At 50.8% G+C, this 23,150-nt stretch overlaps 3 protein-coding genes across 3 annotated transcripts; 1 reads left to right on the forward strand and 2 right to left on the reverse strand.

Moving 5' to 3' along the window:
• Positions 1-1,175: 1,175 nt before the first annotated feature.
• TEKT5 (tektin 5) lies at positions 1,176-10,326 on the reverse strand. The gene is made up of 7 exons (XM_026683279.2): positions 9,257-10,326; positions 8,029-8,112; positions 6,778-6,848; positions 5,989-6,132; positions 5,239-5,461; positions 2,124-2,278; positions 1,176-1,558 (listed from the first exon to the last, which is right to left on the reverse strand). The coding sequence occupies exons 1-7, from the start codon at positions 9,821-9,823 to the stop codon at positions 1,342-1,344; spliced, it is 1,461 nt and encodes a 486-aa protein (XP_026539064.1). The 5' UTR covers positions 9,824-10,326; the 3' UTR covers positions 1,176-1,341.
• Positions 10,327-10,336: 10 nt separating this feature from the next.
• On the forward strand, positions 10,337-17,487 carry NUBP1 (NUBP iron-sulfur cluster assembly factor 1, cytosolic). Its single transcript, XM_026683235.2, has 11 exons — positions 10,337-10,465; positions 11,263-11,367; positions 12,188-12,321; positions 13,244-13,312; positions 13,768-13,800; positions 14,150-14,240; positions 15,404-15,558; positions 16,003-16,113; positions 16,413-16,515; positions 16,679-16,762; positions 17,017-17,487. The coding sequence occupies exons 1-11, from the start codon at positions 10,423-10,425 to the stop codon at positions 17,067-17,069; spliced, it is 981 nt and encodes a 326-aa protein (XP_026539020.1). The 5' UTR covers positions 10,337-10,422; the 3' UTR covers positions 17,070-17,487.
• Positions 17,288-23,121, reverse strand: TVP23A (trans-golgi network vesicle protein 23 homolog A). Its single transcript, XM_026683232.2, has 7 exons — positions 22,087-23,121; positions 21,325-21,404; positions 20,373-20,517; positions 19,652-19,741; positions 19,047-19,175; positions 18,301-18,432; positions 17,288-18,083 (listed from the first exon to the last, which is right to left on the reverse strand). Exons 1-7 carry the CDS (start codon positions 22,558-22,560, stop codon positions 18,024-18,026), a joined length of 1,110 nt encoding a protein of 369 aa, XP_026539017.2. The 5' UTR covers positions 22,561-23,121; the 3' UTR covers positions 17,288-18,023.
• Positions 23,122-23,150: the final 29 nt, after the last annotated feature.

Below are 23,150 nucleotides of genomic sequence, written 5' to 3' on the forward strand. Positions count from 1 at the left end.
AATTAAATCCATTCACATACATGTCTTTGCTACACTCAATCAACACGGCTTATAATTACGAGAATGAGATGTGATTTCAGTGATAAATAAATCTGTAGCAATGCCAGCTAGGTGGTTCAGACTATAGCAACTCAGCTGGCATTCTTCCCGTGAGTCTTGGGGGGAGAATGAGATGCAACAGCAACTATATCTTCACTTAAAAAACCCGGATGCCAAGAAACCGAGCCTTTGGACTACAGGAACAAACCATTCCTGCTCTCTCACCAGGCTGGCGTGAGGCTTCAGGGGGGAAAACGATTATCTCAGAAGAGAGTCAAGGCAGCATCTCAAGGCTCATCCCTTTCCCGACTATACCTTCTTCCAGGGCTGAGCTGAATGTCCACTGTCTGAAACAACAACGGAAGGAGGAGAGGCAGGAAGCTGACTCCACACAGGGCCCCTTTTTCTTTGGGGTGAGTCGCCTTCTAAATTTCTGAGAAACAGGCTGAACTCGAAAGGATGCTGACTGCACATCCTTGCCCAGAAATTTAAATGCTTTAGAAATGGAGGGAAGGTTATAGAGAGGGACTGGGTGGAACTGGAAGGGGAGGAGACAACAATCTGATCGTGCCTTCCCTGTGAGCGCATACCAGTGCATGATTATCATGGCTTAATGGTTTGCACCTTCTGCTCCCTACACCGTAAACTGTATTTTATAAATGACAGAATACCAGCATGGGGAGGATGAATTATTTTCTACGATGTGCATTCCTTTCTCCCTTTTGCAGACATGGCGAGATCCTTGAAATCATAGACCATTTTCTGCACTTCCTATGGCAGACATATAGATCGAGTTCACACAGGTGGAATAATTAGGATGAATGTTAGCTACTTACATGGCGCTTTCACACATGCAACACTTTGCCCTTCGGCAGGCTAGGTTCCCCTGGCCCAAGCGGATCAGCAGGAAGGCCTATGCTTGCAGGTGGAGTCAGTGTCGCATCCTCCGGCCACCCGGGCTGCCAGATCTCCAGGTCCAATCGGTGGATTCAGCCTTGTGGCCTCCATGGGCTAAACGGGGGGAAGAGCCACTGGGGGCGAGGGCCAGGATCAGGCCCTCTTCTGGATTTGGCTCCTGTCCGCTCTAGAGCCCGGCTGACTCGCACTTTCTGCAAGCAAGAAAAGCTGTGACCTTGTTCCGGTTTTGTTTTTGTTACGTTAACGTTTATTTTCACAGGATTTTTTATTTTTCTTTGTCCTTCTTCCATTTGCTAGAAAAAAATAAACGAGCAGAAGTGTCTCCCATGATTTTCAATCTTTTATGTCAGATTGACAGGAGCGTGGAAGGCGGCCGTGGCAGCCTCAAGTGTAGCCGACCAGGCGGGGCGTGCTGGGGAAGGTCTTCCGCATCCCCATGCACTTCTCCTTGTCAATGAAGAGGCTGTTGGCCTTCACCATCAGGTCGTGCTCCAGTTTCGACTTGTTGAGGATTAGCAGCTGCAGGGTATCCTGGGCTTCTCGCAAGCGCAACTTCAGGGTCTGGAGCGTGTCATCAATTGTGAACACTTCGTTCACCAGCCTGAAAGGGAAGGAAAAGGTCACCGGCTGCTGGGACCCGGCTGGGATGGCCGCCTGGAAAGAGCCAGGCTCGGAAGCGCATGCAGAGAGAGGCCTGCTTGCGTCCTGCTTCTTCCTTAACGGGATCCGTTCGAGGAGCTTAAGAAGATGTTAACGAACGAGCCAAGGCTAACAGCCACAAGGAGAAGCCTCGAAGCAGACTGGCCGGCTTGCAAGGCAGGTGGATTCCCCCCCCACCCCCCCTCCTCCGGCTCTCTTACAAGCAGCAGAGGAGCTGGTCTGTCGCTGCCTCGGCCTAAATCTGCCATTTAATGCCCCCACTTGTAGGGAAGCCAGGCTCCCGCTCAGCCCGGGACACCCTGAACCAAAACACGGAGGCAGGAGGGGACCAGAAGCACCGGCTGGCAGGGCCCAGCACCGACTCCAGAAGAGCCGCCACAGGGGACTTGGGCTCCAGAAAGGCCTCGGCAACCTCCCAGCCCGGATTCCCCAAACGGTGCTTCGCCGCACAGGCCCCCGCTGGCCTCCTTGAAAGCAGCAGCAGCAGCGTCTCTCAGGGCACTCACTTGAACTGGGGGACGTCCCGGCACAGCTCCACGTTTGGCCGCCGGGTCCGCGCTTCCAGGCGGGTCTGGGCCACCTTCAGGGGACACTCCTTGGCCATGATTGCCCTTTCCAGTAACATGATGGTGTTTTCAGTCTGGAAGATTTCTTGAAGGGTCTGAAAGGGGAAGTAAAGATCCGTGACACTTTTGGAAAGGAAAACAGCTGCCAGCACGCAAGGCCCGGCGGGAGAGTCCTGGGCCCAGGATCCGGCCCATTCTGAGGAGGACGGCGGCTCTGGCTCTCAGGCCAGCTGCGGATCCAGCACAAAAAAGCTGCACTTCTACTTTGTTCCCGCAAAAACCACCTGGAAACTACATACACAAAAAACGCAGAGCCCCACGGGGTGGCTAAGGATCAAGCTCCACTCCAAGGCAGCTTTTCCTCTTTTTAAACGTTTCACTGATTAATCAGGGAATACATAATTTAAAACCCGGCAACAGAAACCCTGAGGACCCTGAACATATGATTCTGAACGGCAATGTTTAACTTGCCAGGAGAAAATAATTAAACAGACACAGAATATTCATTGTAATTAATCGATCAACCCTGATTTTAATTAAAACCCATTTCGTTTTTGTTCTGGTCCCTTTTTAGTTTTTGTTCTACAGTCCCAGGCAAGTTAGTCAAACCTCCCAGTATAGCAAGCAGGCCCAAAATATTGTGCTAATTAGTCTGGAAAATTTAGCCCTACATTTGCTCCGGCTGAGAATAAATCAGGGCTGAGTACATTTTGATCTCTCTCAGTTAAAGTGAGTAATGCAGCTGAAATATCTGCCCATATATCAAGCAAAATAAACTTAGTATGTAAACAACTTTGTGGCCGAGATTCAAGATTCTTTCATGGATTTGTAGCCACTGGAATACAGGAAATGCCCCTCTTTAGTTGGTCAAGGTCCCCCATGTTTCTGGGCTCTGCTTAATGCCCACCCAGGGCCTCCTCTGCCACGATCTTAACAAAGGTGAAGAACTTTCTGTCAAGTTTAAGGAGATATGCCAGCTCTCTATAAATCAATACTGGGCACAGATTGGTCATCCTGCAGAAGGCATCAAAGGTTGCCCCTTAAGCCGTCCTCCTGCACCCAAGAGCTCTTCCAACACAGGACCTCCCTGGGGAGGGCTTGAACCAAGTGGTGATAGGAATATCAGGTTCTCTTCTTTTGGGTGCTTCCTGAGTCATTAAAAAGGATGAGCTTCTAACTTTCCCACAGTCAGATCTCAAAAACAATAAGCACACTCAGCAAGGATGGGCCAAGAGTCCCAACACTTCCTCTTAAGAACTACTCAAAAAAACTCAGCCCCTCTGAAGGAGAAATCCAAGCTCCTCTAGCTGAGAGGCAAAGAGGCGGGGGGAAGAGAAATTGAGGAGGAGGGGGCGCTGCTTCAGCCTAGGGAAAGGACCAAGCGCAAAGCCAGATCCAGCCTGGCTTCTTCTTGCTCTGCTTCGTTTTTTCTCTTCTGGGGGAAAAAGTTCCTGCTGAATTTCATGCTAAGAAAAGGAACAATTGACAAGCGGTCGACTCTTCCCCGTCAGTATCTGGAACACAAACTCAGAACTCAAACCAAACATTCAACCTCTCTTGAACAGAAAGTGTTGTGATAGGTAGGATTGGAAGTCATAATTCTCTTGCTTTCTATTTTAAAAAGTAGAATTAAGGAAAAGCAGGAAGGGAGCGGATGTGTACTTGCAACCTGGTCAACCTTCCTGCCTACCAGCACTATGTGACCTTAACTACACCTAATGGCTACATATAAAATCCACGATGCCAGATAATTCACATCATTTCAAAGGGTGTAACAGCCTTACTAGCAATCACTGCAGAGTTGCAGAGCTGCATGGGAAGGATCAGAAATCAGCGCAAAAGCGGGGGGGGGACGGGGGGGGGACACAAAGAAGTTCAGAAGTGGCTGCAGATTGATGTCTAGGGCTCTTCCAAAGGTGCCCCCCTGTTCCAGAGCATAACCCCAAAGGAGCCCCCTGGCATTCTTGGCTCTTCAGTTCAGTTCCCTTCTGGCTCCCCCAGGAGCAAAGGAAGAGAGCCCCGCCGTCCTTTTTCACGGGATTAAGGGTCGCTTTCAATTCTCCTGCCTCTATGAGATGCTTCCGCCGGTTGTCCAGTGGACACACACAGCACCGGGGACTCAGCCAAGGGAAGACGTTGGTCACTTAGCCTCTCTTTAATGTGGCACAAGAGTGAAAGAGGCTAGGTGGAAAACGGGCGTTCCTGCTCTGTCTAACTACTGGTTTAATCTGAATTCAAACAACTCCACATTTATTCTAGAAGTTATGGCGGGGACGGGACTGACAAAGGTTTCGCTGAAGGCCATAATTCATCTCTGTGCTTGTGACTGTTCTCCTGCCGTGCAAGAGACTGGAACAAGACACCGATTCATGCCAAGCCTGCCTGCCCACGTTGTCCAACGCTTTGGTGAGGTTCACCATTTGTTTCCCCACAAAACCTCCCTCTCGCGCGCTGCTGGATTGTCTCCGGTTTGGTGGCCTCACGGGGCAGTGTGGGCAGAGCAGACCGAGGGCTCTCCGGCGTCTTCTCGAGTGAAAAAGCACAGAAGGTCAGTCAGCACGCTGGACCAAGCGGGGAGTTCCTGACTTGCCAGCTCGGACAGCCTCCACATCTGTACCTCAACAACAATCGTTCTGTACAGCGTGCCCATCTCTGGAGTGGAGGCCCTGAGCTGCTCAGCAACCAAAATCCCGGCCCCGGTTGGGGTCTTTAAGACGAGAACCACCTGCGCTGAGGGACATGGGGTCTCAGCTTGGGACTCCCAGCAGCAGAATGTTGAGAGACGGGTCTTGCTATAGGCTCTCCTGCGTGAGCAGGGGGTTGGACTAGATGGCCTCCTAGGTGCCTTCCAATTCTGTCAGCAAGGTCACCAACTTTACCACTTGTGGACTTCAACTCCCAGAATTCCTCAGCCAGCAATCCACACGTGGTAAAGTTGCTGAGGTTGGAGACCCTGCTCTGGAGGCTCCGACGGTTTTTCTGAACCTAAATATAGGAATGAGAGAGATTCCATCAGCCCAGAGCAAACGGGATGCTGCCCACCGGTCTGTCCTACCTTCGCCAGCTGTGCTTGCAGCTGGTTCTTGGCATCTGCAATTTCTGAGATGCGAGAGGTAAAGGACAGGTTGCTGTCTGTCCACTGCTTCCACATGTCATCCGAGGTGATTTCCAGCGTGTGGTTGGCTTCCTCGCAGAGGATGGCCGTGTTGGCCCGGGCGTTCTGGGAATACCGGATGTTGTCATCGCTAAACTTCGCCCAGGTTTCAGGGACGGAGACTCTGCAAGGCAAGAAGCCGAGTCGCTTTGGATAATGAATGGAAACTATGATTTCAAGTGAGAGGGGCCTGGGTCAAAATTATAGCCCAGTGCTAAGAATAGGAGAGAAGACAGCGGGGTATAAAGGGTTCCATTGAGTGCAGCGTGGTCATTTCTCTCCCTGCTGACTATGGGATGGTGAAAAACAGAGAAGAAAACAGAGCCCACGAGTGAAGAGGTGCAGCTCTGTGCACACAGTGGAGAACCAGACCTCACTAATGCGGAACGTTAAGAACCAGTTAAAATTGTTGAGGCCATCTAAGGTTGACACGGAATACTTTAACATGCATTTCAAGTCTAGGAAAAATGTTTTAAGGGTTTTTTCCCCTTAATTTTTTTCTGTAAGGCAAAGTGCTCACTGATGTCCCTAATCCAGTGTCCAATTATCAACGAAACGGCTCTGACAAACTTCATGAGACCGGCCCTTTCTTATTCCCGCATTCATTTGGCTGCTACTTAAATGACTACGAGGAGATAGTCCGGTACTTACGTTCCATCAATTTTCTCAATTCCATGGTAGTAGTTGATACTGTCTGAAGTATTCCTCAAATTATAGCATTTTTCATCAATAAAATGAGCGGAACTTTTATCTCCGAGATCCCTCTCAAGCGCATGTTGAGCATCTCTGTTAAGGCTGGAACAAAGATTTATGCGGTTATCGTCTTCCCTCTCCCAATATTATTAATTAGAGGAGTCAAGGAACATCCACTGAAAAGGCACAGGAAATTTCTCTCCATTCCCAGGTTGTTAAAAAAAACACACACACACACGAATTTTAACCCTATACTTCTGTCACTTTTACAAGAGTGACAAGAAAGTCTTCCTATGTTTACGGAGTTCCTGATTATCCCACTTTCCTTTCAGTAAGACAAAAGAGTGAAGCGGAAGGAAGGAGTCCTGCTACCGCTACCTGTTGAATTTCTGCCTAGTGTGACAGTCAAAGTAAAACATGTGGGTGGGTGATAGTGGTCAAGGAACAAATCATATGCCAGTTTAGCCGTTGCCATTTCTTTTCTTTTCTTGTTCCACTTCCTGCCTTTGAAGGTTACTTCTGGTTTTCCCTCTGGGTGCTCTCCAGTTGCACGCTTCTTGCTACTGAGAGCCGCCCAATGAACTGGTTGTTCTTTGCTGAAGGCCCCACCCATCCCAAAGAGGATTCCTCAAACCATAATGCTGATCTTGAACTGCTGCTGCAGCTGTTGCATCATCCCCAGCACAGATAAATCAGACCAACTCATCATCCCGCTTTTACTAGCAGCTGACTTGTTTCAAAGCTTACTTAATCTGCTGGTCGATTCTTTCTGCGAGCTTTCTCATTTTCTCTTGGCACGCCCTGATCAAATCAACCTCCTGGAATAGAAAAAAACACGCCGGTCAGGGATTCTGCAGAAGTCGAGGGGAAAGGCAGTTTGCGGAGCAATCCTCCGTCCTTGCAAAGGCCCAGGAAAGGGAAACAAAAGGGATAACAGAGAATTAAAGGTGATATTTGAACACCTGGTGACAATACCGAGACATCCGGGTAATTTTAGCAACAGCTCCGGAGAGGCTTGTCCCAGCCTTCCTACAGGATGTACGCAGACATCAGAAGAACATCTTGTTTATTTAAAATGCAAAAAGATCCTTGTGTTGCATTTATATGCAATTGCATGCTGGGAATAGCGATTCTCATTCAGTTTTATCAGCAGGAAGGTTAAATTAATAAGGAGCTTATCAGATGATTCAAGGGAGACTCCAGATTGCGGTATCTGCATCAGAACACACCGGGAGTCTCCGGAGTTATTTGTTTAAACCTGAACCGAGAGAAAAGTTTCATCATGCGTTACAGGTATTAATACACATAGCAGAGGCTCAGTGGAAGCATACATAGAATTGTTGTGAGTTATTATCTTCCAGTAAGTCTCGGTGGCTGGGAATTATGGGAGCGGATGTTCAACACAGTGTGGGAAACCAGCTGGAGACTAACCTCACCCTCCTGAAATTGGTGAATTTTAAACAAGGCATCAGCCTTACCAGCCGGATCAGGCAGAAACCGCAACAACCTGAGCTCGTTCCACTTTCTTTATAAGGCTACACTAACAGAATTAGTCTGTAAGTGCTATTCTCCCGCCATCTCCTTTGCAGCCTGAGAAACCGGGCAGGGTCCCTCCTGCGCCTCTCGCCCTGCCCGCTTTCCAGCCACGGGCTCTGCTGCCCCTCCTGGGACCCTTCCCTAGGCAGCCTCTCTTCACCCCGCCTCCCAAGGTTTTTCCCAAAGTCTTTCCACTGGACTCATCTTACATTACTGAAACTTGCTTTATACAAAAAGTTCCTGCTCACAGAAAATGAAGAAAAAGAAAAAAGAAAATCCTCTTTCAGGAATGCAACCAGATATCTCCAAACAAGCTGATAGCATATTCGTTCCTGCTCTGGACAGTTTCCGGTCAGCTTACCTTTCCATGTGCAAACCCAGAGGGCAGGAAGAGCAGGAAAACAAAAACCTACCATCTAAATGCTACTTTTTGGCAATTGCTTACAAACTATTTTACAATACCTGTATAAGATTCCTTTCCACGTGATCGTGGACCAAGTCAATTCCCATCCGTTTCTCCCGATTGTATAAGCATTCCAAGGCCACCTACGAACAAAATAGAAATAGAATTAAAAAGATATCCAGGGGGGCGGGGGGGGGGGGGGGTGGAGAGGACAAAAAGCTCCTGCCTCAAGCCAACTTTGGCTATGGCTGCTTTGGGGGTCAACAAGATGTCCTGAACAGCTTTGAAGAGAAAAGCTAGTATGCCACCTAGTGGCCAGTTTTCATCTCACAGCAAAGCTGACTCAGGGAAGCGCACAATGTTTCCAGCGGGCGCATAACAACACTTTTAAAATCCTACTTTTCTACACTCAGGAGAGTGGAATTCTCACCCTTTTCTTCTACAACTGATATTTCATGAGAAGGCACCAGCAATACCATTAACATTGCAATTGTTGAGCACATGAACAAAGCTTCCAAGAGGCTCTGTAGGAGCACGTCTACCTGCCTACGGTTCAGAAATACAAACCGATATAAAACGATACAGCCTGGGCTCTGGCTAGATGAATAGACAGGTAGAATTCCTTATTGGCCAAGGCGGGTGCAGAGGTCCGATAGGAAAGCCAGAGCTTCTTTCAAGTCAAGCTTTGACTCCTAGTGACTTGTTTTTCAACCGGGCACAAACTGGCTTAGCTTTCAAGTCAAGGTTGGGCTGGTGCTGCCACCAGCAGAGAAGTTAAGACTTTACTTATTCCGGAGCTTTGGCAGATTCCTCCTCCTTTCTGAGCTGGAAACAAATTGCTGTTCTGGCTTTTAACACAAAAAGTAGAATTGCCATTTCTGAAGCAATCTGCCTAAGCATTTTTAATCTCTTCTGAGACACTTCACAGAAGCAAATGCCCAAGGGATATTTTCTATGGTGGAAGAGTGTTTCTCCATACCTCTACTGCAAACCGCCTTTGGCAGAAAGCACAGGTCATTTTATCTTGCCTATCATTTTGTGAGCCTGTTGATGGCCTAGTTCAGGGATAGATTCATAATAAAAAGCATGTTGCTATCCTTCCAAGGGCTTGCCTACCATTCGAAGGATGCTGCAGTGTTACAGCAAAGGAGAATGTTGTAGAGCTAACCCACCAGGGAAATGGTTGGCAAGGCATGGCCGCAAGAGAGGCCGCAAGAGAGGCCAGTACTGTTTCTCCAGCACCCCACATTAATAGCAGCCTGACAGCACTGGGGGAGCCACACTTGCCTGGAGAGGCCCCTGGGCTTCATCAGCCGCACACTCCAGGCGCCGCTTGGCAGTGTCCAGCGCACGAGTATCAAGCAGCAGCCGCTCGAGCTCATAGGTCAACTCGGACCGCCAGAAATCGATGTCGGCCAGCCTCTGTCCCAGGTTTTTCCCAGAATCCTCCTGCTGCTGCCGAGTCAGCTGGTCCTTGTCTTGCATGAGCCGCGCACTGTCCGCATTCAGCCGCCCGGCCCAGTGCCGGTATGCCTCCGACCCTTTGATCTGCACGGCGTTGGCTTTATACCAGTCTTGGGGACTGTAGCGGGCGTAGAGGGAGGACCTCACCGAGGGCAGGATGGTTGGGGGCCTCAACGGGGCACTGAGGCGCCCGGCCCCCTCATCGCCAGGTCGGAAAGCGGAGACCTTGTAGAAGAGGCTGGGCCTCCATGAGTTCAGGTAGCGATAGCCTGGCAGGTAGTAAGCCTGGTAGCTGTCATGGCTGAGGCTGGTGGGGGCCACCTCTGGCAGCAGGCAGCTCTTCTTCGGTCCACAGTAGCTGGCCGTCTGGGTGGTGCCCAAGAATTCCATCAAACACCACAGGCAGTTACCAACCTCCCTGGCAGCCCAAGGCGCAAAAGCAATTCAGCTGCCTTGGGGGGGAGGGGGGGTCTCTGCCCCTTGAGCCTAGCCTGGCACTGTGACTTGGCGCTGGTGTCACAAAAGGACCCTGGAGGCCCCCCCCCTCCTCCACTGCCTGCTTAAAATGCCTCCCTGCTTGCCCTGAGCCAGGCTTTCCCAGCCTGGGCAACCTGAGGACAGGTGGACTTCAACCCCCAGAATTCCCCAGGTGCCATGCCTGCTGGGGAATTCTGGGAGATGGTCCACTCTTCTGGTGGGTCAGGCCTCAGCCGCCAGCTTCCCAGCCCCTCTGAATAACCCCAAGCCAAAGAGCTGGGGGCGTTGAGGGGCGCCCTGTCCCAAGCTGTGGGGCCGGACTAAGGCCGGAAAAGAGGGGCCGGCCTCCCCTTTCCTCGCTCGGCTCCTCCAGCCTCCCTCCGCGCTCCAACCGGAACGCATCGCCCGTTCTCTTTTTCCGGGGGAGGATTTCTTTCGGGCGCACAGCGGGAGCCTTTTTGGCGTCCCTCCTCCGGCCGGAAGTGCACTCCTCTTCCGGCAGTGGCGCCGCTATGGCGGAGGGGAGCGGGCCTTCCCTCGACGGACGGCCTCACGGTGAGCGAGGGGGGCGCCGGGCGGACGGGGGGCGCGCCTCTCCGCCGAATCGCCGTCCTCGGAGCCCCTGGAAAGGCCTGGGAGCGGGGCCGCAGAGGGAGGGTCGGCCGGCCCCCTTTTTTCGGCCTTGCCCGGCCCCACCTCGACGCCCCCCCAGGAGCAATAAAGATAATCACAGTCTTAGCGCTCTGAGTTTCCATCTGAGTAAAAATTTTTAATAATATTTTAATCAGTGCAATTATGTTTTACTATTTTAATTCTTTTTTTATTTGTTTTATAACTCTTAAGCCGGCCAGAGTCTCCACTTTGTAGGGAAATGGGTGACATAAAAATGTAATAATTAATAAATATATAAACAACCAGAGAGCCTTGAATTGTGTCTGTGCGTGAACAAAAGGTCCCTTTGAAATATTAGCATGGTGGGGGCCATTTGAACTTCGGGTGGGGTGGGGGGGAGATTGTCGTGGTGGGGTTTGACAGGAGAGCAATTTTAAGGTCCCTGAAGGGCCTGGCAGGAAAGGGCCTCTGTCCTTCCAGAGGGAAGGGGGGGGGGGCTCCCCTTCTGTGGATTTCCAACCAGGCTGCACAGCCATTCTTGGTGCTGCTTTAATCTGGACCTGACTGTCCACCCTGCTCACCACCTCTTTAGCATCCAGCCTTTTTCTCTCTTGCACTTTTTTTCCCTGGCCTACTACAATGATGCTACATTTTAAGTCAGATCTGTTGCCATCACGCTCGCCTGTGACTCCTCATCTTCCTCCAGTGTGAATATTCTCCTTTATTCATATCCCCTCCAGACTGTCCAGGCACTGACAGCAATGAAGCAGGCAAGGCTGATGCTTGCCAAGGATGCCCCAACCAGGGCTTGTGTTCCTTGGGACAACTTGCTGGCCCTGACCCAGGTATGTTATGGGTGCGTTATGCAACTGAGCTTGGAGAACGAGCTTGGGAGGGAGTCTCTGATGGTGTTCTGACCCAACTGGGTTCCAAAAGAGCAAACACAAGACAAAGGCAGCAGCCCCCACCTTTTAAGGTTTAATCCACAAATTCTGTTTCTTCACAGATAGAAGGCTGCTTCCAAGTAATTAGCCTTGCCAAGTTGTTTGTCAAGGCTGCCAAAAACCCAGAGATAAGAACTAGTTTCCAAGAGTTTTCAAATACTGACTATGATGTCCACGGTGCTGACTCTCAGAGTGTCTTTACCTTCTGCAAAGAATGCTTCTTCAAACCTGGCTTTTATCCTCTTGAGGGAGGGGCCATTACCTTGCAGCCTTACTCCCAAGTCACCTGTGCTGCTGTGACTGCTCTCTCCTATGATCAATCCTGTGCACACACGCACTTGGCGCAGGCTCCTCTGGAACCTCCTCATCGCTGCTGCCAGCCCCCACAATTTCTGAAGGCAGCAGTCCACTCCCTAATGGTCCTGGCCCCTCATCTGAGTCCTCGCTCTCCTCAGCCGTCCGCACCTGCTGCCGGCTAACCACAACAGATGGCAGCTTGCAGAGTTCTCAGTGCTTTTTTTCATTTACCTTTGAGCTGTGGGTGAGGTGGGACCATTAGGGGTGGAGGGGGCTTAATGGCAGGCTAGGGGCTAACCCTGTTGTAGGGCCACTCAGTCATGAGAGGAAAACCAAGTTCCATATCATATCCGACTCTCTCCATCCTCAAATACAAAATATTTTATTGATTAAAGTTTTTTCTGTTGTTTTCTCCTCCATGAAGCTATTGAGGAAATCAAGGAAAAGATGAAAACTGTCAAGCACAAGCTGCTGGTGTTGTCTGGGAAAGGAGGTGTGGGTAAGAGCACATTCACTGCTCTCTTGGCCCACGGATTAGCAGAGGATGAAACGACGCAGGTGAGGGTCTTCTGTATAACACTCTTCAGCATCACAGAGGTTGTCCTAACAGTGGCCTGACAATGGAGACAAACAAGCAATTTCTCGTGATGGCTTCGTGAGGAAGGCCACACATACATAATGTTGCTTGATAGCAGATAGAGATTATGTCCTTTCCTGGAGCCAGCCTTCTGATCAGTGAAAGGGTGTCATTTCCCCCCCCCCTCCCCCCAGTCTGAATCTGAGGGGGAAGACAAGCAGCTGACAGAGACCAGGAGAGTGGCTCCGTTGGCTATGGAGGAAACTGGGGAAGGGCGAAGTCAGGCTGGGCAGACCAGGGAGAGGTAGAACAAGCTGTTCAGATGAAGACCAAGGCCCACCCCCTCCTCGTCCTAGGGCGTGCAACGAAGAACGCAGAAGAGAGCAACGTGGGTTGTGTGGCTTATGAGGAAGGAAAGGACCCCGATTCCCTTCACAAGGCACACCTGGGGATGGAGTTTAAAGGAGAGGCTATTGGGAGGGGCGGTTGTTGGGAACAAATACTGAATTCATCTAGTGCTGAGAGTTTAGCCTGCATTCCTGACTGTTTGAATTATTGCCGTGGTTCTTTGTGTGCTTATCTTGCCTTGCTGGAATTATTGGACTCATTATCTTGCCCTGCTGGAGTGATTGATTGGAGTCATTCTGTTTACAGAGTTTGGACCAGAGTATCTGTGGCCAGAGGCTGTGCAAGTTCATGGGAGAGTTTTTCTCCAGGCCAGAGAGTAAACAGGACATTGGGGGCAAAGTTAGAGTAAATAAAGGGACTCATATCGGTTCTCTGGCTGTGTTGCCTTCGTGCCACGCCCCAGGTCATCATAAAGGGTTGCAACAATCCTATACATATTTTTGTGGTATCTTTGAAAGTAAACTTGCAAATCCTGACTGTCTCTTCCCACTCCAGGTTGCCGTGCTGGACATTGACATTTGTGGACCATCCATCCCCAAAATCATGGGCCTTGAGGGAGAACAGGTGTGGCTTTGTGTGTCAGAAATGGTTGCTCTTGACTCGGGATGTCAGTGCTTGTGCCATGCGGTCCTTTTTAAAAGGCAGCTTTCTAGATTAACCTGGACACTTTTTAGTTTTGGTTTAGTGGTTCTGCAAAGTGAGAACTGGCCTTTTGGAAACCAATAACAAGATGTACTTAAAAGATCTATCCCAGGACAGAAAGTTCTGTTGTAGCAAACTTACATGTTTCTAAAATAGGGTGCTTAGCTCCTCTCCCTGATTTGGGGTGATGCTTGTTGCTTGTCAATCTCTTACCAATATCTAGTCTTGGAAAATCTATATATTGGTTTTTTTTCTAACTACGTGGATATTATCATCATAAATTAACTCTCACTTTGAATTACAAATTTAGAGCAATAGCAAATTATTGTGATGTTGGGTGCTGGGTGCATATTAACATTTTGAAACCTTCTTTTCAGGTTCATCAAAGTGGGTCTGGCTGGTCTCCAGTGGTGAGTTCCTTTGGCTGTTTCTTAACTGCACGAGAACTCTGGTCTTTCCTGCTGGTTGCCACTTTCAGTCAAAAATTAGAAACTACATTTTCATCAAGAAAAAGCAAGCGTTAGATGGCCTCTCCCCTATTCTCCTATTTTGGTGCTGAAGTTCCTTATATTAGTTTACTGACTGAAATAAGTAAATTAAGATTTATTTACTTTCTGAAAAGGTTTGGCTTAGATGCAGAGATACTTGATCTCTGGGTGAACTCTAGGAGTGATAAGGTTGCAGCTGCTTCCTAGACAGAAATAATAATGCATTTGTAGTTTTTGTTTTGTCAGTCGTGTGTGTGCTCCTGTCTTCTAGTACGCTGAAGAAAACCTGGGTGTGATGTCAGTGGGGTTTCTGCTGAGCAGCCCTGATGATGCCGTTATTTGGAGAGGACCGAAAAAAAACGGTTTGTGTCTGCAAAGAAACCCAACTGCGGATTTACTTGTGAATGGCAGTGGCTTCCCCACTTCTGGAGTGTCAGATAACAAATAACAGATAATCAGAGTTGGAAGGGACCTCATAGGTCATCTAGTCCAACTCGCTGCCCAAGCGGCGAGACCCCACACCATTTCTGACAAATGGCAGTCCTATCTCTTCTTGAAAGTCTCAAGTGAGGGCGCTCCCACAACTTCCGAGGGCAACTTCTGTTCCATGGGTTGATTGTTCTCCCTGTCAGAAAGTTTCTCCTTATTTCCAGGTGGAATCCTTGTTCAGTTTCCATCCATTATTCCTTGTCTGGCCTTCAGGTGCCTTGGAAAATAGCTTGACCCCCTCCTCCTCTCTGTGGCAGCCCCTCAAATATTGGAAGACCGTTATCAAGTCTCCCCTGGTCCTTCTCTTTACTAGACTAGTCAAGCCCAAGTTCCTATAACCGTTCTTCATATGTTTGAGCCTCCAGTCCCCTAATCATCCTGGTTGCTCTTTTCTGCCCTTTTTCTAGAGTCTCAACATCTTTTTTATAATGTGAACAAAACTGGATGAAGTACTCTAGGTGTGGTCTTACTAGGGTTTTATAGAGTAGTATTAGAACCTCCCTTGATCTTGATTGTATCCCTCTATTAATACAATTTAGGATTGCGTTAGCTTTTTTGGCTGCTGCTGCCCACTGCTGGCTCCTATTTAGCTGGTTGTCCACTAAGACTCCAAGATCCCTCTTACAGTTCCTGCTATTGAGCCTGGTTTCACCCAGTCTATATGTGTCCTTTGGGTTTTTCTTGCCTAAGTGTAGGACTTTACTTTTCTCTACATTGAATTTCATTTTGTTAAATATGGCCCAGTGTTCTAGTCTGTCAAGATCCATCTGGATCTTCAGCCTGTCTTCTTGGGTGTTAGCTATTCCTGCCAGCTTAGTATCATCTGCAAATTTGGTCCATAGGTTTAGTTAAAATTAAACTAGCTCTAATTTTAGAGCTTGATAACTAGCTGATAATTATTTTTATTTGGTGACCATGTGAAAATATATTAAGAAAAATACACTCCAGCACACTTGATGCGGGCGATTGAGGTAAATTTCAGGCTTCCCCCCCAAAAGACCCAGCTTCTCCCTTTATTTTTTATTATTATTTTTAGGGATGATTAAGCAATTTCTTCGGGATGTGGACTGGGGTGAAATTGACTACCTGATTGTAGATACCCCTCCAGGAACATCAGATGAACATATATCCATAGTCCAGTTTCTCAGCAGTGCCAGAGTTGATGGGGCAGTGATCATCACCACCCCACAGGTGAGATATGGAACCTCCGTAATGGGACTAAGGCGGCATTTCAGTTGGGCTGAAAGCACATAGGCAAGCACTGCCAGATGCACATTGTAGGAAATAAGCCTTGAATCGGCTCAGCCTTCTGATTAAAACCCCACAGCTGTCCCCATTTTTTCCTAACAGGTAAGTGGGAAGCAGGAGGCGAATGGACCAGTTTTGAAGGAGATGCAGAAACAATATTGGGAACAGCCGTTTGGGTTTGGGGAGGGGAGGCCACATGAGAAGGGAATGGGTAGGAAGATCAGAAGAGGCAGGGAGATACCAAGATGTGAGTTCCCCCAGCAATGCTTTTGCAGGACCCCTGGGCCAAACCTTAAGGGCAGTGTGGTCAGTGGGCCACTTTTTCTTTTCAAGGGCAACTATTAATGCGGGAAAGCTGGATTAGTGGTCAGCTCTTCTTTCCCACAGGAAGTGGCACTTCAGGATGTTCGGAAAGAGATCAGCTTCTGCCATAAGGTGAAGCTACCTGTCATTGGAGTGGTGGAAAATATGAGCGGCTTCGTATGCCCAAAATGTAAGGTATTGTTACATCTCTCTTAACAGCTTTTAAGTAGGGTAATTATTCTTGACGAGTCCAGCCCTTCCGTGGTGAGATTCCGCTACCCCTACCCAGTCCTTGAGAGTTTCTTCTCCCTTTAGGCCTCCAGCCACCAAAATGGCTCCCTGTGAATTCCAGGGAGCTTCTGCAGCCCTGAGCAGCTGGCCACGTTCCCTCCCTGGCAGGGGGCTGCAGGCTCAATTCCACTGCTCCAGGCGGCAGCGGAAGGGACCTTTCCGGAACATCTCGGAGCCTGTGTAACAGTTTTCCCCTTTTACAGAAAGAGTCCCAAATATTTCCTCTCACCACGGGGGGTGCAGAGATGATGTGCCGCACCTTAAACGTGCCTCTCCTGGGAAAAATGCCTCTCGACCCTCAAATAGGTAAGGTAATGACCTATTGGCACATTTTTGGCGCGAAAGAGAGCAGATTGGCAGCGAGAATCTCTGTTCCTCAAAATGGATGAGGCATCCTGGTGGGGAACTGGAGAGAGCATTTCTCTTTGGGAGTCATTTCACTACATTTGCCCCTTTTCCCCTCGAGCAGGAAAAAGTTGTGACCGAGGCCGCTCTTTCTTAGCTGAAGCACCGCATTCTCCAGCCACCCTGTCTTGCAGGAACATTATCCAAAGTGAGTTCAGCCCTTCAAAGGATTCATCCAAGCGCTTCAGGGTGTCCTTTTTTAAAAAAAAAAAAAAGATGTTTTGGACAGCAAATCTGGCTCTCGGAATCGTTTTCAGCCACAGGCCACTCCTTTGGGCAATAGTGGCCTCCCAGCCCCTCCCAAGAGCCACCTGGTGGCCTTCGTGCCTGTGGCTGGAAGCCAGCCAGAGAGGGAGGCATTGCGGAGTTTGAATCTAATTCTTGCTTTGGATCTTTTTGCAGGAGTCCAGGATTATTGCAACCAGAACTCCCCACAGGAAGAAAACATGATCTGAGTAGCAGATAAACGTGGATCCTTTGTGCACAATCATGTATGTGCAAATAAATACCTTGGAATAATACTTGCCAATCAAAGATGTTTTTCTGAGGAGAGCCTTTCTAGGTTTTCCAAAAACAGGCTGTGTTTTGTTCCTGGGAGCAGATCCACTTATCGTGATTTGATAACTTCCCTTAATAATTAACTTCACTGGTGAAATCAGCCACTGGAGACAAGTTCAGAGGCTGCTTTTATTGAGAAAAAACGTAAGTCTTCCTTTTTCTCTTTGAGGACAAAAGTCAGTTCCCTTGATTTTATTCAGTCTCCTTCTTCAGGTGTTTTAAAAGGGTGATACCGACAGGGTCCTGTCCACGAGAGACACCGTGTGGTGCCATATTAGCTCTTCTAAGACTGCAAATAAAAATAACTCATCTGTTTGTGTCTGTCTGGTTCTAAGCAGAGGGATCGCTGTTTCACTTCCTCATCTGCTTCACGGATCAAGCGTTCTTACAGAAAGCAGGGAGGAGGCAGAGACCGTGGGCAGGGACTCCCCTCGTGCCCCTTGCTGCTCCCCAGGGAGAGGCTGGCAGGAAGGATGGCTGTTCCACGCCCCCAGCATCCTCCACAGGTGAACGGGGGCAGAAAGGAATGTGGGACATGCACACCCAGGGTCTGCTGGAGAGCCCTAGAAAGCCGCCCACAAATGCTGAAATGATGCCTAACGGATCTGGGCTGGGCTGAAGGAGCAGGGAGGGGCAGAGGCTTCTGGGCCTGCCCCACTCCGGCAGAGGAGAAGGCCGGAACAGCGTCCTAGAGAAGGGCTGCTGTGCCAGAAAGTGCCACGTGGGATGTGAGGCCAGGAGGAAGCTGAAGCTGCTGCTGAATGTGCTGTGTTGGCTCTTCTGAAGCGAAAGGCAGCCTGTCGTGTTTAGCGCAGAAACCGTCCCCCGGGGACATTCCAGACAGCCTCATTTTAATGGCTTTGGGTCCCCAGATGCTTCAGGACGTTTTTTTGAAAGTCCTCTGATCGTTCCTGCAGGAGCAATAGAACAAGGCTGGTGGCCAAAGAGGTGGGGAAGCCAACGCTAGGGTGCAGGTGCGGCAGAATTCCCCGGTTGCAGCCCCACCCACCCCGCCATGGCCAGGATCCGTTGAGCGATTCCCTCCGTTTAAGAAGCCACCCCCATTTCCAGTCTTCCCCACTGATGCTTCACCTCCAAAGCCGGGCGGGAGGCTCTCCCGCTGCTCACCTTCTGGAAGAGGTCCTGGGCCGGGAAGGGTGGGGTGACTTTGCGGGTGGCTTGGGAGGCTCCCCCGAGTTTACAGTGGATGTAGCCGTAAAGGTTAGCCGCCTGGAGACAGATGCCAGTTATCACCAGGGCCTGGAACACAAAGCGTAGAGGGGCAGCAGACCCGCAGGCAGGTTTCTAATGAAACTGGGGAGACCCCCGAGGACCTGGGGGGGGAGCAGCCCTCGCCCAGCATAAACAGGGGGGCTAATAGATGAGGATGGTTTTCAGAAAGGCAGGCTCTCGACAGGTATTTATACGATTGTGCAAAGCGCCTTCACATAATCACACGGATATTTTGTAATGAATCCAGGCTCCTGAGAACCTGAGGATCTTTTTAAATTTCTACCCCCGAAGACTGCAAAGTTCTAGCTGGAAGTAGAGCTTCAGGAACGTTGGCTGAGTGAGATTTACGAGAGTCAGGGATGACAGCCAGTCTGCCAAAGGTCACCCAGAAGAGGCGAGGGAGAACTGAGCTCTTCCCGACTCCTGACTCAGAAAATGCTTCAGCGCCCCACCAAGGAAGCCCTCCACCCACACAGGGGCCTTGGGTGGGCCCTGATGCAGGCTTTACGCCATCCCTGCCTGCTCACGAAGCATCTAGCGACGGACGGTGGCAGACATCTGGGCAAAAGCTGCCCTCTGGAAAGCCGTTGGGCGGTCTCGGAGTCCCAGAGGAACCCTGCCGAGTGCCGCCCAGCCCTTACCAGCCACTTCAGCTTCAGAGAGAACAAGGTGCTGAAGAAGAACAGGATCCAGATGACAGGGCAGATGATCAGCCCGAGCCAGAAGATCCGGGCTTCTACCTCAGTGGGGGGAGCCACAGCAGAGGGAGCCTCAAAAGGAGAGAAAAGCAAATTATTTTAAGACGTGGTTGTGAGTGTTGCTCTCGGCCCAAATCTCTGCAAGACGACAACATTCAACAGAAATGGGAACAGATACTGTCATATTAAGAAAGCAGATTCACTTCTTCATGCTAGCAAGCAAACTTCCTTAAAATGTGATGCTTTGATTGGGTTTATATGGTCCAAAATTTGTGAAGCCCTTTGAAATGTCGGGCTCCAAAATGCGCAAAGCCACCAGATTCCCCCACCCTCCCTTTTCCAGACCGACATGAAAAATCCCCTCGTTCCCAACCATGGTGATGTTAGCTGGGGGTTATGACGGCTGCATTCTGACCTCTGGCTTCCCCCAGGCAAGAAGGGAGGTGCTCAGGTTCGCCTCAAGGCCTTTCTCTTGCAGTTCAAGAGCAAGTGGCTCCCCTTCGTAAACTGGCCCAAAAGTTCACGTGCTGAAAAAGAGAAGCAACTACCTTCCTTGCTTCAAACACCCAGTGGCTCCTCCCATCCTCGTCGATCTGGTTCCACCATCGCAAACCGACCAGCAACCTTCCGGTGACATTCTGGTGGGGCAGATGAAAGAAGAGGGTGACCTTTAGGGAGAGGTTGCCGGGAAGAAAGGGGGGAGTTTGGGGGGTTTCTTGAACTAGAGAAACGTAGGAGGCCCTTCGCCTCGCCTAAACCAGGCTGGGTCCACCAGAACCAGCATTTCTCCCTGTGCCGTCAATTTGGAGAAGCCGATGGTGACTCGCCCATCGGACTCCCTTGGTCGAGGACTGCAACCCTGTGACTTTGCCGGCTGGTGGGAAGGGAGCTGATGGCCTGGCAGGCCCTAGGCTGGAAAGCTCTGGAAAACGATACCTCCTTCATTGCATTGGCTGCAACCATGGCCTTTCATTTCTCCAGTTGCTTGATCCCAGCTGAGACTGGTGGTGATGCCCGAGGCGCCACCTTACCCCTCCCCCCTTTTTATCTAGGAGAAGAAAGCCCCTTTTCCACCATTGGCACCTGTTAAGTAACAAACTCATAAAGCAAATTCAAGGTTTGCTTCCTCGGTGCTCCTTGTATCTGCCCACCACCAAGAGCGCTAACAATTGTATGAGGCTGAGGAAGAGAAGATGGAACGGAGGAGGGAGCTGGGTGCCTCTCCTCCTTCCTTGGCACCCTGAAGGGCCCGGCAGAACCAAGGCCTACCTTCACAGACCAGAAGTCAAAGGAGAGGAGGAGGAGGATGACGAGGAAGCAGCCGATGAAGCTTTTGCTGAACCAGTCGCAGAAGAGGTAGGTCACGATGGCACTCACGCGGAAGAAGAGGTGGAAAAAGGTGGCCAGAGGGTACCTAGGAAGGAACCACCCAGAATGTTGGGAGTTGCTGAGGTTGGACCGCCCTCCTTTAAACATTTGGGTAACGCAGGATTTTGCTGCTCTGGGGCTTCCGGGCGGAGGAGGGCAAAGGCCAGGCGGCTCTGGCTGGGTATTGGCACACTGGCTTCCCGGTGAAGCCCCATCGGCTGCAAGAGCGAGCCAAGCCCTGCAGGGTGTGTTTACATTAGTCGGTGAGAATGAGAAGAAAGATAAACTGTTTACAGAAAGGCCGAGTCCAAGGACACCTGGGACGCCCTCATGTGATCTCATATTTACCTACCTGGCAACGGTAGGCACAAGAGAACAGCAAGGAGAAACATTTGATTTTGCATCTGTGCATTTCGGTAAAGAAGCCTCGTTTGGATAGTTCTGGACCCAAACAGCAAAGGTCACCGAATTTAATCAAGTAATTTAAAAAGCAAATCCAAAATGTTTAGGCTACACTTATACAGGAACAATATTAAACTTGTGTGCAGCCCAATTCTCAATGATTCTGCACAGCCAACTAATTTGGCAAGAGTACTTAGTAAGTGCCAGAAATACCAAAAGCTTCGGTCAGCTTGCCTAAGAACAGCCATGCCATGCGGTTACAGAACACAGAATTCCAACAAGCTTTCTACCAAATAAGCCCCAAATTCAGTTGAGCGGGAAAAAGAAAACCCCTCAACCAGTGCAGCAGAAACTCAAAAGGAAGTTTGCACGCGCACATCCATCGTACGTATAAAAAAGGGTCCGTTTATAAAACCGAGAGAAGGCAGTTGGAAGAGGCCCCCCTCCTTACCTGACTTTTGCCTTCCTTAAGGCCAGCTCCTCTTCATTCCCAAAGTCGAGGGACACGTCTTCCGTGTCATCTGCCAAGGTCTGAAAAAGGTGGGCCCTGCGTGAGCATCCCATACACACCCAGGCTCAGAGGTGCACCAAGGGAAGGCGTGATGAAGCCCTCGGAGGCCATGGCTGGAGCCACCCTGGCAGAACCAGGCCTCTTTCTGTCCTCCTTTTCCAGCAGAGCTTTGGCCCCCTTCCCAGCCCCCTTTCTCCTGCGCCCTCAGTCCCTGCGCTTGACTGGCAAGGCTGCTCCCTCCTGCCTCTCAATGTTTCCAGGTAGCTTTTCCCACCTGGAGTCGCCTCCTCTTTTCAGCCACACCAGGCCTCGCTCTGGCCAGCTGGCTGCCTACGTGCGCGTGCAAGTGAAAGTACACACAGCCTCTGTTTTGACTGAAGGGTTGAGTCACTCCTCCTGCCTCCCAAGGCCGAGGGACTCCCTGCCTCTTGTTTTCCAGAAACACCAGGTGTCCACACGCCCCGATACTCAAGGCCTCCCTCCGGAAAATGGGTTCTGTTCCAAATAACCTTCTCCCAGGCTGGATTGCCCCCCTGCCTGTTTTGCCTTGTGCTCCTTTTCTGCGCTCAGGGCCAAAGACTCTCCCAGGCCGCCTTTGGGCAGGGAATTGCTTTACACACAGCCTCCTGCATCCTGCCGGTCCAAAGCCATCCCATGATACTCTGGTTTTCCTCCCCTCCCCTTCAGCCCCTTCTCCCCCACCTGCTTCATCTTCTTGGCTCCGTCTCCTCCTCTTCCTCCTCCTCTGGCCTCTGCGGATGTGAACAGGATCCACCCAACATCCTGCCTCCTCCTGGCCGTTGCTATGGCGACTGGAGCAGGGATGCTGCTGCCCAGGCAGTGAGTGGCAGGTTGGCGCAGAGACTGCCTGGCTTTGGGCACCGGGCAGCTGCAGGCCGACAGCCCCAAGTCCCTGGTCTTGGCTGCTCTTTCAGGTCCCCAATGTTGGGACCCTGCCGATCCCCATCCTTGACCTGTGAGGTTCCCCACTTTGTGTGCCTTTCTGCCTGGCTTCATGGCAACCAAGGAGCTAATGCCACATTGCCCAGCTGAAATCCAGCCCCAAACGCAAAACTTGGCCTGAAAATCTGCAGCAACAGACTTAAGCGCAAGGGGGAAGGGTCTCGCAGCCCCCCTCCCCCCACAAGCTTTGTAAAGGAGGCGATCTGTCTGCATCTGGCCTGCCTTGGCATAGCTGAGCGACTGGAATTTCCCGGCGTTGTTAGGAGACACGCCCGCAGGTTCGCCTTGCAGGTGCTTTCGCTGGCCGACTACCCGCCGCCCCTTGGGGCAGAAACGCCCCGAGGAGCAGGTGAACCCAGAGGGGGAGCCGCGAGCGAGGCTGCCGCGCGGATAGCCGGAGCCCGGTTTTCCCCTTCCTGCCCCGGGCGCTGTGGAGCTGCCCTCCCTGCTTTGGGATGCACCGCGAGCCTGAGCAACTCCCAGGCTGCCCCAACCGCAGGAAGCTTTATCCCGGGACTAAAAGGCCAGGCAGCCTCGGCGCCCCTCGCCCCAGGAGAAGCGCCGCGGAGCTCCCACCAGCCTGCAACGCCCCCCGCCCGCCCGACCTGCCTGGGGTCTCGACCCGGCGCCCCGCCAAGGAGCCCGCTGCTGCGGTTCTGGCGCCTCTCGGGGTGGGTGTAAAGGGAGGGGACGGAACACCCCGCCCTCGTCCAGGGAGCCTCCCGAAGCTGCCAAACGGTTACGCGAACAATAAGCACATCGAATTCAACGTGTAATTTCACAAGCAAGGCCCTCGCTCGCTC

Source organism: Notechis scutatus, chromosome 12, assembly GCF_049901735.1.
Source record: "Notechis scutatus isolate UNSWTSFEM ecotype Mainland chromosome 12, rNotScu1.2, whole genome shotgun sequence".
NCBI classification, from domain to species: domain Eukaryota; kingdom Metazoa; phylum Chordata; class Lepidosauria; order Squamata; family Elapidae; genus Notechis; species Notechis scutatus.